General features: G+C 35.2%; 1 protein-coding gene across 1 annotated transcript; it reads right to left on the reverse strand.

Moving 5' to 3' along the window:
* Positions 1-2675: 2675 nt before the first annotated feature.
* LOC113311786 (F-box protein At3g07870-like) lies at positions 2676-3692 on the reverse strand. The gene has a single exon (XM_026560584.1). It carries the CDS (start codon positions 3690-3692, stop codon positions 2676-2678), a length of 1017 nt encoding a protein of 338 aa, XP_026416369.1.
* Between the last annotated feature and the right edge of the window lie 12938 nt (positions 3693-16630).

Raw genomic sequence — 16630 nt, forward strand, 5'->3', positions numbered from 1 at the left:
ACTTGTTATTGCTTTATTGAAGAAATTGCGCACAACAAGGTCACCTTCATGGGATGAATTCACTAGGAAAATCATTGTAGAGCCTGATAAAGATAACCCGGGTAAGGAAGTGGCTGTCCTTATGGGTGAATGTCATCATTGCAAAAAGTTGGTACCTGCTTGTAGTGAACAAGGAACTACCCGCTTGTCTCAACATCTAAGAATCTGTCCCCAGAAGCCTCAAAACAAGCCAGGCCAGATGAAGATTACCACTGCAGTTAAAAAAGCAGGTACTAACCAAGTTAAATTACTTAATTACAAGTATGATCCAATAGTTACTAGGAACTGCCTTGCTAAAATGATTGCTAAACATGATTACCCACTTAACATGGTTGAGCATTTCTATTTTAGAGATTTTGTTAAGTCTTTGAACCCTGCTGCGAGAATGCTATGTAGGAATACAAGTAAAGCTGATGTGTTGAGGTGTTACGCTGAAATGAAAGGTGAATTGCAATTACAGTTAGAGAATTTGACTTCCAAATGTAGTCTCACAACTGATATGTGGACTTCCAAACACACTAAAGATGGTTATTGTTGTGTCACATGCCATTTTATAGATGATGAGTGGAATTTGATTGCCAAAACCTTAGCTTACATTGTAGTGCCATCCCCGCATACAGGAGATGTTCTCTCAGATTTTATCAAAACTTGAACATTGAATGGAACATTGATAGGAAGTTTTTCACTTTGACTGCTGATAATGCTCCAGCTAATGGTGTTATGATGAGAAATCTTATTAACTGGCTAGATGGTAAGAATTATTTGTTGCTTCAAGGAAAATTGTTTCACATGAGGTGTAGTAACCATATACTGCATTTGATTGTATTTTATGGCATGAAAGTAGCTGCTGTGTTTATAGAGGGTATTAAAGATTGTGTTAAGTATGTAAAGTCTTCACAAGCTAGGAAAGAGAAGTTTGAAACAACACTGACACAATGTAGATTGTCTGGAGAAGTTAGTTTAGATGTGGACACAAGGTGGAACTCCACTTTTACGATGCTTAAGAATGCAATTAAACTGCGAGAAGGTTTTCATAGACTTAGTGAGTTCGATTCTGACTTCGATATTCCGCCATCAAGTGAGCAGTGGGACCAAGGAATAGAAATTTGTAATTGTTTAGAGGCTTTTAATAATATTTCAACTGAGTTTGCAGGGATTAAGTATCCAACTGCGAATCTTTATTACAATGGGGTATACAAAATTAACCAAAGCATCACAAGTTGGGAAGATAGTACTTTTGAGAATCTCAGAGAAATGGGGTTGAAAATGAGAGAAAAGTTTAATGCATACTGGAGTGAAAGTAACTTGATTATGAGCATTGGAGTGGTTTTAGATCCAAGATATAAGGCAAAATGGGTTAGGTTCACATATAAGATAATTTTTGGGGATAATGAACGTGCATCAGTTGAGTATGAGAAGTTCAGAATAGACTTGACCAAAATTTTCAAGGCATATGAATCTCAAAACAACACTTCAGCTCCTGCTTTCTTTAGCAACTCTGTCTCTCGCATGGATGTAAGAGGCCCAGGTACAACTAACCCAGATTATGCTACTTTTCTGTTGGAAAATGATGAATATGATGTTCAAAAATCTGAGTTAGAGACGTACTTAGAAGAACCAATTCTTCCAACTGTGTCACCCCAAGATGAATACAATTTTGATATACTGAGTTGGTGGAAGCTAAGTGCCGCTAAGTACCCAATTCTATCAAAGATAGCAAGGGATGTGTTGGCTGTTCCGGTGACCAGTGTAGCATCAGAGTCCATGTTCAGCGATGGTGGAAGGGTTCTAACAACACACAGAGCTTCATTAAGTCCAGAATTAGTCCAAGCACTTATATGCTTAAGTGATTGGCTGCCAGGCTTCTTTGATGCAGGTAAATCTTCTTTTCCTTTGCTTAGTTCTTTTCCTTTGCTTTTCTGTGATGCATCATGTACCATTAGCTGATCGAACAACAATTGAATCTTTCATTTTCTGCAACAACCAAGGAAAGCATAACCATGAGCATGACCATGAGTACTGAGTAGCATGAGTATGGACAAACATGTATAAACCCTGTTGCTAGTATAACTCCACCTGCAAATGCGCTTTTATCATATTATTTCGTTTAAACCCTGTTGCTAGTATAAACCATGTTTGCTTCTCTTTTGTTTCGTTTGTGAATGCAGATATGGAAGTCATCGACTGAAGTTGATGCAATGATGCAACATATAACCAGGCATCCAAGGAAGATCATCACTAGCTAGTTGTTTGACATTATTGTTAAGTCTATATACAAGAAGACATGGTTTTTTCTCTTTTGATGTTGTGTACTTTAGTTTGCAGACTGTTTGGTTGGGTGTTTGTAGTTTTTTTCTTCATGTGTGATGTGACTGAGACACTGGAGTAGTGTTTGTGTGGGTTTTTCTGTCTTTCAGTTAAGCTAAACACTTGAAAATTCTGTTAAATTTCAGATTTTGCTTCTGTCCAACAAAACCGGATATTAAAGGATAAAAATCCGATATCCGATAGGTTAACCTTAACCTTATCGAATTGGATTTTTGATATTCGTCGGATGTTATCGGATATCCGATAACCCTTAACCTTAACCTTATCGGTATGGCCAATATCCGGCGGATATTTATCCATTGCCAGCCCTATCCAAGATCCTTCAACGAAGCGTGGTTGTTCACGTGCGGAATTCCTTGGAATAAACCAAAATCAGTATTGTCCTTGACGACCGCGGTAAAACTTCTAGTTACAGGGTCATAGCAAAGAAGATTTGTATCACTATACCACAGTAATACTTCATTATTCTTGGTAAGAGCAAATGGGTCAAATGGGTAATAAAAGTTAAGGTTGCCCGTAGCTTCTACACGGTTTATGGTGACCTCCTTGTTCCAGCTCCAGTCATGGTAATAATTCTGTTCACTCTGCTCGACATTGTTTTGCCTTGTCTCATGCTTATTTTTTTTAAATAACCACATATCTATACGCTCATCCCAGACCTGATCGGTCCAACTGAGATACCCTCCCAAATTACGGAGGGTATAATAACGATTCTTAGGACGGATACACGGTAGTGGTGGGAGCACACGGAACACTTCATCTGCCAAATCAAAGGCTATAATATTTTCATCCTTGTCGTCTCTCCAATAAAGCACCCCGTTCACAAGAGTACCGTTGTCCCATAGTGAATCAGTGATTGCTGCAATGTTTCTCCATCCACTACTACTGCCAAGGGTATATACTTGGACCCATCCCGCTGTAGCATAGTCAGGGTGATGTAACCTATCCGGATACAAGATTCTTACAACCTTGTATTCCTTAGTTGATGGAAGGTATCCAAATCCGTTGACTAAGAAGCCAGTTTTGTTTCTTATTGTTGGGAGGCTGATGTATTCAGATGTTGCAGGATTGCAGATGCAGACGGGATCATCAAGACCTTCATGGCCTATCGTAAAACAAACTAAACCCTTACAGGAATCAAGAATGATGTTCCTGTATTTGTCTTCGGGTTTTTTTATAATCAAGGGAAGGTTGATTTTTGTTGTATTCCTCTCGTAATCGTAGTCCTCAGGCTTGATGCTCTTGATGACATTGTAGTCTGCGTAGTAAAACTGAACGCCGTTTTCTTCATTGCGGGACAAGATTGAGAAAAGTAGTTCCGGCATTATATAGGGCCCTCTAATGGAGAGGTGATCTAACCACTGTTTACAAACTAGTTTGCAATCATGGACGTTTTCATCTGGAACGCAAGAAAGAATTTCTGATACAACACTGTCGTGCAAATCTCCATCATAAAACAAACCCTTAATTACTGATTTCTTTTGACAGGAATTTGTTTTGCAGCAGCTTATCCGGCGTTACTTATATATATTTGAGAGTAGGGTTTCTTCGAATCGGTTTCTGAAACCGTTACTGATTATGAAAAAAGGAAACCACTATGAGTATGTGCTGTGACGAGGTCACCGCGTGATATGACGCTCGGATATATATTTTGTATGTGACCCTTCTTAATATTTTGACACGTATTCAAATTAAAAACCTGCCCTCTCTAAATCGGCGTAATTGTTTTTCTTTTTTTGAGAAAAAGTAGGAAGTTAAGACAAAAAGTTAGGTAATAAAATTGTTTTGGAGAAAAAAAATCTATGTGTCACTATTTAAACATGGGCCACAAACTTAATGATGTGGCCCGACCACATCGTAGCCGCACCGGTGATATGATTTCCAAAATATATCCACTTCTCGAGACAATCAACAACCTAAACACTCAATCACATCTCTCACACCACGTCGAGAGTTGCAAATACATGACTCACGTCGAGAGTTGCAAATACATGACTCTCGCTCCTGATTGGCCGAAATCAAAGTTAGCCCCTTTACATTCCGTGGCCGTTCATTTTTAATAAAATGACTCGATCTGATGCTCCATATTGACCGGTAGGGTTGGGATTTTCTTACACCGAGTTTACATGATTTTAATAAAATCCGGACCTTTGGATTGACTAAAAAATCAGCTAGAATTTTTGGTTAAAAAACGATTTTTTTAATTAATTTCCATATATTTTTGAAACGGAAATAATAAGATTTTTATGCTGAATTATTTTGAAAGAATCTATCTATTTCCATATTATGTGAGTGCTCTCTATTTTATTACCATACAATGATGTCTGATTCCATAGCAATTATTGTAGTTTCCTTTGTAGACGAGTATATCAAGAGTCTAAAATAAGAGAAAAATACGATCGTATCCATGGTACTTTTTTTTTTAGCTAATCTGACGTTGTTTCCATTTTTTACAATAGTGAAGTACTGATGATGATGATTCCGTTTTAAGATCTTATGCCAAATTTAGGCGATAAGAATAGTATTTTTAAACAAACTATTTCTAGGAATTTTCTTAAGTTTTTGCATAAATATTTAGCTAATTTTGGAAGTTTTAGATTTAGGTTCTTCCGTAACCGATAACCATGTAAATGGTGAGTTTCTTTGATATATATTATTTCATTGGTATTTAGGTTTCATGTTTGGTTGAGAAGAACCTGCTTCGATCTATTACCGGGTAACTTCTGTTCTCTTCGATCTATTACCGAATTCGTTTTGGTTTTTGATTTTTTTTTTTATGTTTGAGTTTTATGTGATAACGCGTTTTTTACTTATGGAGTATCTAAGTTATAATGGGCAAAACTAAAATAAGGTAGAATCTTGAATCTGGGCAAATATATCCAGCCAAGGTTTTAGAGAAGGAAAAAATCTTCGATCTTAAAGTTAACGATCAGGTAACAACTTATCATAGATTTTCTTTTTCAATATAACAACGATGAGGAACATCAGGGAACGATCAAGACCCAAGGTTAGTAGCACTTTGTGTTTTTGTGTGTTTTTTTTTTTGTGGGTTAAATTATTAGCCGCCAGTTTAAGGTTGATTCTACGTTATATTACATTGAACCTGTGATATGATACATTACCAATTGCTTTTTAGTAATCCACTGATTTTATCTCTTAAAACTACTTTTTAATGATCCGCCTGCATAAATAGGTTATACGATGTTCAGTGATCTTAGACCGATACACAAACAAAGCATTGGTACTAAAGATGTGGCAAGGTAATTTATCAGTTTAGATAAAAAGAAAAAACTATTTGTAGGCGACGAAAATATGGTATTTGGAATTGAACAATTTTTAGGCGTCAGAGGTTTGGCTTTGATACCACAACTGTACTTGGTTGGAGGTGATCATATATTTTTACTACATTTTCTTTTAGTTTTTCTTATTTGAGGAGATCAGTTTGTCCAGTTTGAAGACAAATTGTAGTTTTAAGCATTTTCATATTGTTTGGGTTTTGTTGATATGTTCACTATATTTGTTGATATGCTCTATTGATATTGTAGATGTAAATGAAGATAACCATGAATTCTTCTTCCTAATCAGCATCTTATCCAATATATATGTTCGTGTACAGAACAAAGATACAGAGGTGGTTTAGCGAGTTTGCAGAGGAAGAGGGTTTAAGGTAATTCTCTTCCATAATGATAAGTACCCATCAAAATTCTCTTCTATTGGTTGAGGTTTAAGGTAATACAAATCTTCTGTTAACAGTATTCTCCAATTCTTGGATTTTTTTCTTGATTCTTATTTATTCTGAGAGTCAGTTGTATTTATTGTGAAACGTCAATTATTATTATTTTGTTGATTATTGGGATTGAGTTCGTTTACGAATATCGTTTTCCATTAGATGAATTTGTGTTGATTTCTTTTCTTTAGGTTGGGTACGCAACTGAAGAGATTGTTCATTCGAAGAACTTTTCTCTGGCTCCGGTGATCCTAATTCACTCAATAGTATGGAACGAAGATGTGGACGTGGATTGAACAAGGTATAATCTTAACTACTCCTTTTGGTTCAACTTAATCTTGGATTTCTAATATGGAATTTCATTTACTATTGTGATGCTTATGTAGTGATTTCTTCGTATTAGCTTTCTTTGGAGATTCATGACCTATTCAAATTATGGAAAACAAAGTTCAAAAGGAATATGACAACCTGATCAAATTATTAAAAGTTTGTTCAGTTTAGCTAATAGTTTCACTACCCCAATTCCAGTATTTTGGAAAACGAGGGAGGTTTTGATGGGATGACGAGAGTGCGTGTAATTTTCGATTTCTTATCCCCATGTATTTACCTACCAGGCGACCATTCTGTACCTTTTTATCATGTCTGATGCAATGCAAAGAAAATGAAGTGGGATAGCCGGAAAAGGTAAGCATACAGATCTATAACTTTATCTTTTCTTTGTTTCTCTTTTTTTGATCTAATTAATCCAAAGAGTATACTTCATACAAAGAAAATCACATATTATTACATGATTTTTTTCAACCCTGGGGTGCGTGATTCAGCATAAAGCAAAGTCGGGTTCTAATGAATGTATGCTAGACTCGGTATGTAGTGCCTAAGAATATTGGTTTTATCTAAGTTTAGATGCAGTTTGTTATGACAAGGTGTGTTTTCTAAAAGGTTGTACACATCTTAAATAAAAAAAATTGTACATGTTCTTCTCTTTGATTCACTTTTGTTAGTATTGGACTATGCCACATCTTAAAACACAATACTTAAAAATAATTTTAGCTTAAGTTCTGATTGCAGGTACTGGGAAAAGATGAAGAAAAAAAAAAGATCTCCTGTAGTCTCCATCGGTTTCCATGGAGGTAAGGGGGTTGTTTTCAGTACTGTGATATATTTGTTATTGCATACAACTTATTAGCTGGAATACTTCCAAAGAATTGAGTTTTTTTTGTTCTTTATTACTCCTTATTTTTGCTCACTTTGAAACTTGAACAGTTCGCTTTGACTCTTTATTTGTGGAATCAGTATATTTTAGTGTATATTTTCATTATGTGTGGATGTTTACAATAATTTGATAATGAATTTGGATGTTTCCTTGGATTTAGATGTTCAACATCACTTAAAGATGAGCGAAATTTACTGATATTTGGTAACCTCAGGTAAAAGTAACACTCAGATAATAAATTTACTGAAATTTGTTGAAATTTACTTAAAGATGTATATTATAGGTGTATCTAACCCAGTTCAAGTTTGGAAGTAAAGATACCACCAACTGTATTACTTTTGAGAATTACATTGGTTATTGATGTGCAACGCTATTGTAAATAGATAGCCTGATCACTTAAAGTAACAAGTACAAGTTATACAAGTTATGACGGCTTTTTCTCAATCACAGCTGCACAAATCATGCGTCCTGGCTAAGGTTGGGTAATTGGGCTCAAAGGTGTTTGCCACAACTCAAGGCTATATAGACCCACTCAATTCATTTATGTACTCTTTTAGCTATTGCACCGACTCGGTTAACAAGGAATAGAAGAGCCACGATGAATCAATAACAATGCAGGGACGTAAAGGGTTGGATTTTCGTCTTGAAGAATTAGGTAAAATTTATAATTTCTTTACTATCGTCATTAATTGTCTGGTTTATGTACGGTAGTTGTGTTTTCTTATGCATACATTGTAACCCCCAATTTCTGATCTTTAGAGTAGTAATTAAGTTGTACTTTATATTTACTATGTATTTTGTAGAGTTCAACTTCATATTTTGTAGAGTTCAACTTCACAAACCACTTTTTCGAGGTTTTAATGAGTCAACTTTGCCGATACAAAGTCGAAGGGGCACGGAAACCTTAGTTAGAAATCTTTTTTTTTGCTATTCATGTTTTGCATATCAATATATCTCTAAAAACAATATGTTGAATTTGGCATTGCAGACAGGGAAACATACTCAAAGATCATTATACCAATTTAACCATGCATAGACGTATGATATGAGTGCGCTTAACTGCATACATCCACCACATATTAATTAAGGTATCTTCTGGTGCGTTTTTTATTAAGTAGAATTAATTAGGGAAAACTGAGGAAATCAAAACTATTCTCCTATTATCATTAATTAGGTTTGCAGCCCCTATTTCCTCTCCTTATTCTTATTCTCTCTATTTTAATTGCATCATAATCTAATTAACTATATTGATCTATATCCCACGAAACCTGAAGCCCCTTTTGTTAAGGAGGAACGCTTTGGAACTATAAACAGGTTGAATAACACAATCAATAGTATAGACATGTATAGACAGTGTTGTGGTACGGAACGCTTTGGAACTATAAACAGGTTGAATAACACAATCAATAGTATGTGGTTTGATTGTTCATGTTTATCCAGGTTCTAGATGACAGGAGGAACTTATTATCTATATCGATAATAAAAAGAAGAGAAGTACTTTTTTTTCGTCTTTTTTGTTACAAGTATATTGTGTTATTGCAGAGTCTATTGTGATGTTGTTGAGGGGAACCAACTGTAGCAGTCGGAAAGGAATGAAACGCCAAAGAGACCTAGAAACAGTGGTGATAGAGGTTAAGAGATTCTTATATCAAGAACAACGGTTTTTTAGGGACCATGGTTTTTTTGAGGGGACCATGGTTTTATTAGGCCACCTTCGCTATAGTTATAAGGGTTGTCCTAAAGCATTGAAATGACTAACCTACCCTTAACCTAATTTAATTTAAAACCAACCCAATAACCACCTATATATATATAACCACCACCTCCTCCCACCATCGCCGATTACCACCACCACCTCCGATTATCACCACCACCACCATCGCCCACCACCGCCGATTACCACCACCACCTCCTCCGATTATCATCACCACCAACCATCGATTACCACCACCACCTCCGATTACCACCACCACCAACCACCACCACCACTATATATATAGCTTAATTTAAAACATTAACAAAGATATTCTCACAAACCCATTACTTGTCATTCGTTTTTGGTTGAATAAATGAGAAGTAATCATTAAAATGAGTTGAAAATGGAAGTTGCAGAGAGGTTTAATGGAGGGTTTTTTTTTCAGAGAAAAGTTCGGTTATCAAGAATTAAATTTTTCGTAACCGAACTCAGAGTTCGGTTGGTTCGCAAAAAAATACGTTTAACCGAGCTCCTTGTATTAGAACAACACAAGTCCATAAGTTCGATTCCTTCGCAAAATAAGGATATCACCGAACTTTAGTTTACGAAAATAATGAGAAGTCCACAAGTTCGGTTCGTTCGCAAAAATATTAAGTTTTCTTTGTAACCTAAATCTACCTAATTCGCCAAGAAATAAATTTTGTAGTAACCGAACGTTTGCCTAATTGCATATATGCATATATATAAGCCCAGTTCGGTTGATTCGCAAAATATGTTGAAGTTTGCGAATCAACCGAACTTCTAACACTAGGTTACTTTTAACCTGCAGTTCCGTTGGAAACTTGGTTGCGTTGAAGTTTGCGAACTAACCGAATACACAAGATGTACCCAAATAAATTGTTAAGTTCAAAGTTCAGTTACCTACCATTTTATCCTAGGTAACCGAACATTACACTGTACGACCAAAACCTCCATTAACGAGCGAGTTCGGTAACCTGCGTGTTTGGAAAACGTAACCGAAATACACTTTCAGGTGTGTTCGGTTACATGTTCTTGACATATGGTAACCGAACTGGCCCAAATCTACATAAAAAATTTCATTTTTTTGAAAGTTTGGACCAATTCAACCAACATTATCTAAATTAGAAGCATACCTGGGTACCCAAATACCCTTCCTCCGGTTGTGGTTGGTAAAATCCATCGTTTTTCATGTTTTCCTTCTTCATCTTCTCTAACTTTACTCTCTCAATAATTCTACTTCTTTAAAAAAAAACCATCTGATTTTTTAATCTCACTAATTATCTTTAACTTAATCATCTCACTAATCATTACACTAACTATTATTAACACTAACTAATCATCACTCAAAATTAATCAGGAGGGTAATTTAGGTATTAATATAATATCTAGATAAGGGGTGACCTAGATTTACTTCTAATGTCTTTACCCAAAATAAAACCATGGCCTCCCAAAAAAACCATGGTCCCCAAAAAATCGTTCTATATCAATGGGGATTTATCTACAACTGGTTTCACGGCTACTCATTCGGGATTTTTGTTATGAACTGGGAGGCAGTTCTAGGAAACAGTCAAAGTTAATTTTTCATTGTAACTGGGCTCGGGCAGTTTGGCCCCAGTTGATTCTTTTTTAGGAAAATTAGGGGGCGACCCAAAATAAATAATATTCTCATTGTCAGGCCTATAATTAATTTTAGGTACTGTGACACCCAAAATTATCTGAAATTATTGATAATCAATACATAACTCTTTATGCATACTATTTTTTGAGGTATAACTCGTTATGCAGCCTAATTTTTCAGGGGTATAATTGGCAACGCAACTTGGATATAACATATCTAAAAATCCGCGCCTTGGAATTTTACAAATTTTATATCGTTGAAAATCTTTTTAAGAGAGCTACGCAACGAGTACAAACAAGAATACCAAATTTTTGTTTTTCACGAAAAAATCAAAGGTGATCATCGTTTTAGGCAAAATTTTCGAAAACTTGATACATAACCATTATGCAGCCACCAAAAAAGATGCATAACACATTCTGCAAACGCATAACGAGTTATACAACCATTTTCTCGACTGCGTAACAAACTATGCATCTGCATAACACAGTTATGCATCTATAACAAGTTATGTAGCCATTGTATTGGTTGATTTTAGTGCGCACATAAAAAATTGATGCATAATGCATTATGCAACCATATTTTTGGATGCATAATAGGTTATGCATCAATTTTCTCGATGCATAAAAGATTGTGTAACAATTTCCTCGATGCATAATGCATTATGCAGCCATATTTTCGGATGCATAACAGGTTATGCATCAATTTTCACGACTGCATAACATGTTATGCAGATACTATTCTAGGTGTGTAACAAGTTATGCAGTCTTGGTTTTTGTTGGTTTCAATAGTGACGAAAAAGTTGATGCATAACATGTTATGCAACCACTTTCTGGACTGCATAACAATTTATGCAACAAATTTTGTAGATACATAACAGATTATGCAACCAATTCCGTAGCTGCATAACATATTATTCAACTATACGAATACAAAATACTTTCCTAATGTAAAACAAATTCCACTATTTGAAATTGAGTTCAAGTTTTATCCAAATAAATTGCAGACTGTCTTTAATCGCAATAGGAATATCACCGGAAGGCATACCAATATATGAATCAACAAATCGTCGACAAGGAGAAGGAGATCACCTTTGCTGGTACTGCTTCCTTACCGTGAACTTGACTGATCGACCACAAATTAATACACTATCGTTTGGTTGATTCAAGGCATTTTATTGTACCAACCAATGGAAAATGAATTTCTTTATTATGAGGTTAATTCTCATGCAAAGAACCTGACTTGGGTTCTAACCTAATTAATCTAACGAGGTAAATAAAAGAGGAATGATCCCTATTTTTGTGATACAGATCAAAAAAAAAAGATCCCTAATTCTGATTACTTTCTCTCTCTCTAATTACTTCCGGGAGCCATTGCCTTTAGTTTTCTTAAAATTCAACGCACACCATTCCAATAAACCTTCTTAAACACGGAAGCACAGCTTAATCTTGCATCATTGATCATCAAAAACAACGGCAGCAGTTGCACCTTCATTCCCTATTCTCTTGGTGATTAATTTGTCCACATCTTCAATTTAACACAAACCCATCGACCTTAGTCCATCAAAAACTCTTACTATTTGTTCATCTTCTCCATTGATCAATGATGAATGAAAGGCATCTACATAAGTTTCTTCCCTGCATTTCTCGGTGATTGGGATGTCTAAATCTGACGGTAGCTGTATGTTGTTATCAATTAAAAATTCATAAGATTTCCAAAAACAAAATAAGAAAATACTACAGAAAACACAGACTCAGTTAAAAAAACATGAACATACATCAAAAAAATAAAAAGGAACCTGAAACATTTCCAATTTCAGTTGATACAAAAAAAAAAAATCAATCGATATATACCATCAGAAACAGAAAAATATACCCGAATCTAAAGAAAACGGTTAAAATTATGAAATTAGGATTTGAATCTTACGGTGGATAAGATCTAGAAACAGCATCAGCAGGTCTAGAAGCACAGTCCAATGGAGCTGTTAATAATCTTTTTCCTCCCCTTATTACTATGATCTCTCATGAAAGTCGTTATTATTCGGTGACTGATCGAAATCCGGTTTAACATTGATCCAACAAAAACCTTTTTCCTTGATTAAAAGAGAGAAGACGGAGGAAGAAGGAAGTCATGAAAATAAAAAACCTTAGAAATTTTTTTTTAAAAGATATGAGTTTGGGACTAATTTTTTTGTTGCAAAAAGGATGCGAGCCTGAGTTTTTTTTGACGGTAGGTTTCTCAGTGGAAAACTTCTGAGAATTGAGTTTGACTGTAATTTTCACTTCTTTTTTCCATAAAAAAAACTACACAAATTTGAACGTGCAATCCAACTGTTCCATGGAATTTTGTGTGCCTCTTTTTGGCGCTATATATGATATCAATTTTAGCATTTAATTCAAAAACAAAAAATAGAAGAAAAAGGTTTTGCATTTTATTTAAAAAAAATAAAATAAATTTGACATTGTCGAAATCCTAAAGTAAACTACACGCGAATCCTAATAGATTTCTTTCAGTTTTGTACAAAAGATGTTTTCATACCTCATTTCCTATTCATTCAATATACTCCGTATTGTTTAAACAGAGTTTGACATTGCATTATTCAACTATTTTAACTAGCTATTTCTCTCTAATTCCGAAGTATATACTCTTCCGTTTTAAAGTTTTAACCAATCAAAACATATATATGAAATTTTCTTCATCTGCGATTGCTATTTAACACCACCCCCCCCCCCCCCCCCCCCCCACCCCCCCCAGAATTTTCATTTCCGTTCTCTGCAAAAATTCTTCTTCACAACAAGGCAACCTTGAAAATATTCTAGTCTTGAAATATAATCTTCCATTTTTTTTTTCCTTCTTGATCATCTCCACGTAAAACCTATAATTCTACTGAAACTTCTGAGTTTGCTTAATCAGCTTCAGCAAATACTTCCATCTCTTAGTTACTCTTGATCAGTTTTAGCTCATGTTGCTACCTCTTTTTTTGAAGCACAAGTGGCTGCCTGAATGGTTTGTAATGCTAGTTTATTTTCTCTTTTTAGTTTTGAAATATATGCCCCATCGGTACCGTTTAAGTATAAGAAAATATATAAATGGGAGAAGGTTTAACGCCGGTAATATGGGGCATATGTATATGCGATCTGCGGAAGACGTGAGGAGGTTCGCAGCTCTAGACATTGCAAACTGCCGCGTTGTACTTGGCTATAATTTATCCAACCGGTTACTCAAGGTTATTCTCCATTCATGATCTCTGTTTCATTCTATTTATTTTTAAAAGCGTGAACAAAATCTATTGAAAGATTAAAATGTAAATACACCGTAGGTTTTATCTATAGAGTTATCTAGCAGTATAATTTTATGCTTTCCAATATAATTAGATTATAAAAAGCAAGGTTTTGAAAAGTGGCTGCTGTCTGGTACGAAAGAACCATCTAGAATCTGGATAAGCCTAATTTACTTTTCAAGTCTCTTCTCTAGTTCTGCCAATAGTTACTCATTTGTTGTTGTTATTAGAAATTGTGTAGAAATGACAACAATGTCTTTCTAACCATGTCAATATTGGATCCTTCTCCAACAAAATATTGACATTCTATATATGAAGTTACATTTTTAGTATACGTTTTGAATGTTCCCAGTTAGTAGTTGCAAGGTTCTTATGAGTAAATTAGTAATCCCCTGTTAGAAACCCATGAATCATCTTTTATGGACTTCCTTTGCAGACTGAAGATTACCTTGCCCCTACAGGGAAAAAGATCCAAATACTTTTCATGCAAGAGCATTTGAGAAGCCTCTCCTATCTCCCACTCGAAATAAGCCAGGCATGTAGGGATATGTTGGATAGTACCGGTGCTGATTCTGGAACCATCTTTGTCAGAGTAACTACCAGGGAGAAATTCGATAGTTCAGTTATGGAAACTCATAAATGGCCCAGTCACAAATTCGAACAACCACAAGCACCTATTAAAAAGAATGCTCAATTGTTGCGCATGGTACTGGATCAGCGTCACGATTTAGACACTACATTGCTGCGCAAAGAAAAGAGCAAAATTGGACCGAAGGGAAATCTTGAATATCAGGAGCTTCTGGATATAATGTTGTTGAGTAGCCGAGAGGAGCGGAGAGAACTCCGGATTTCATATGAAGGTGGAAGTAACATATTCGATATCATTTATATATAAAATTCTTGTACTATATATTTACAAGTTTTATACCATGCAGAAGACAAAAATGTTGCAAGAGAGTTTGATTCTCGGTTTGTATCTGTTGCGATGATATATTGCCTTCATTAATTAGTGTGTATGACCTTTCTCTATTTTGATCAGCTGCGCGTCTAGATGGATGAAATCATTTTAGAGATTTATCCACGGTTGAAGTTTAGCTCTCTTTATCAAGTAAAAGGTTTTTCATCAATAAATTTAGTTGTCACTTGTACCTTCCTTTGCCCTATCAATTCAAAAATGATTTTTTTTCTCCAGTAGAACGAAGAAAAAAAATCAGGTGCTCGAAATGTTAGAAATAGTCCTTGGCGGAAGGAGAGCATATCAACATATGCTATGGATAAAATATGTTTGAATTGTTCATTAATATAAGTCAGAAGTATTTTGATTTCCTTAGCTTCTTTAGCTTAACTGCTTTTACTATTGTAGCTACAAGGAAACTTATAACTACACCCCTTATGATATTATATAAAGGTATCAACACATAGCAGATGTAAACTCAAGATTACTATGAAGAACAAGGTATTACAATGAAGATGATATTGAAACCCTAGTTTTGGATCTCAGAATTTTCTCTCCAAGGCAATACTTAGATTAATAAAAATCTCTCCCTCTTTACCTTGCTCTCTTGGTCCTTCTATAAGATTTTACATAGTGGAATGCAGTTAATATTGATAGTACCCCTCCTTTTACTTATTATTACGGAAATCCCATGCGATGAGGTCGTATTCGATAAAGGCAAGTCAACCTTTTCTTAACATAACAAGTCACACCTAATTATAACGTCATCGCTTACCTTAATAGTAACTCATTAAGGTTATGCCTTCGTGCTATAGTGCAATTCTCTATCTTGTTGGAATTTTAGTAGGGAACTTCGAAGATATACGAGCATAGTTGTGTTGCTTGCATAGAGCTCCCAGGAAGCAAGACTAACACTTAAACTCTCAAAACTCTTAATCTAATTATTGATTCGTTACAACTTACAAATGAATGTGTCGCTGCCTATTTATAGGCATTACAAGGACCGTACTATTATACTCTACATTTTTCTAGAGTATTCCTAGTACAAACGACTTTGATTGTCTCTTGAACATTCTGGATACATTTTAAACTCTAGCTAACTCTAGAAGCTTCTACACTATTCTAACCTGACTAACTAGTTAATTCCACACATTTCACTGTGTAGAATTCTCTACACTCTTCTTAACTAATCTGGACAACTCTAGATTACAAATTACATTTCCAACATTCCTTCCTAATTTGTAATTTTCATTACATTTGCAGTTTCGATCTTCACCCAGTTCTATCATTCGTCTTTCACTTCTAATGCTCGTAGTGTAGTTTCTCTTTTTTCATGTCCGTGACATTTCTTCGCATCGACATCGCCTCGTCCTCTCATAGTGTCTCCAAATCTCCTGTTTTCCATCATTTTTTCTTCCAGCTAGCTTATCAACCTTATTCATCTTAACCATAACTAGTTCAAATGAAACTAGTTAAAGAGGCGTTCAATCGCTATATTCTCATAGAATTATACAAGAACACAATTGAAGAAAAATCGATTTGATTCACTCGAATCAATTATGAACATTATATCCATGGTTTGCAAAGATTGAATTCCTTATTTTATAAATGTTTAATTTCATGTACACAACTGATTTTAGAAAGTAACCAACTCAAGTATGCAAATCGGTACGCATACTTAAGTAGCCGGACCGAGTTTGGTTACGCCAGTACGCGTACGAGTGCGCATACCAATTTACATTTCAAACTCCAGCAG

Source organism: Papaver somniferum, chromosome 9, assembly GCF_003573695.1.
Source record: "Papaver somniferum cultivar HN1 chromosome 9, ASM357369v1, whole genome shotgun sequence".
Lineage (NCBI taxonomy): Eukaryota > Viridiplantae > Streptophyta > Magnoliopsida > Ranunculales > Papaveraceae > Papaver > Papaver somniferum.

Coding starts and splice junctions, on each gene's coding strand:
- LOC113311786 (XM_026560584.1), bottom strand. CDS start 3,692: ATGCCGGAACTACTTTTCTCAATCTTGTCCCGCAATGAAGAAAACGGC.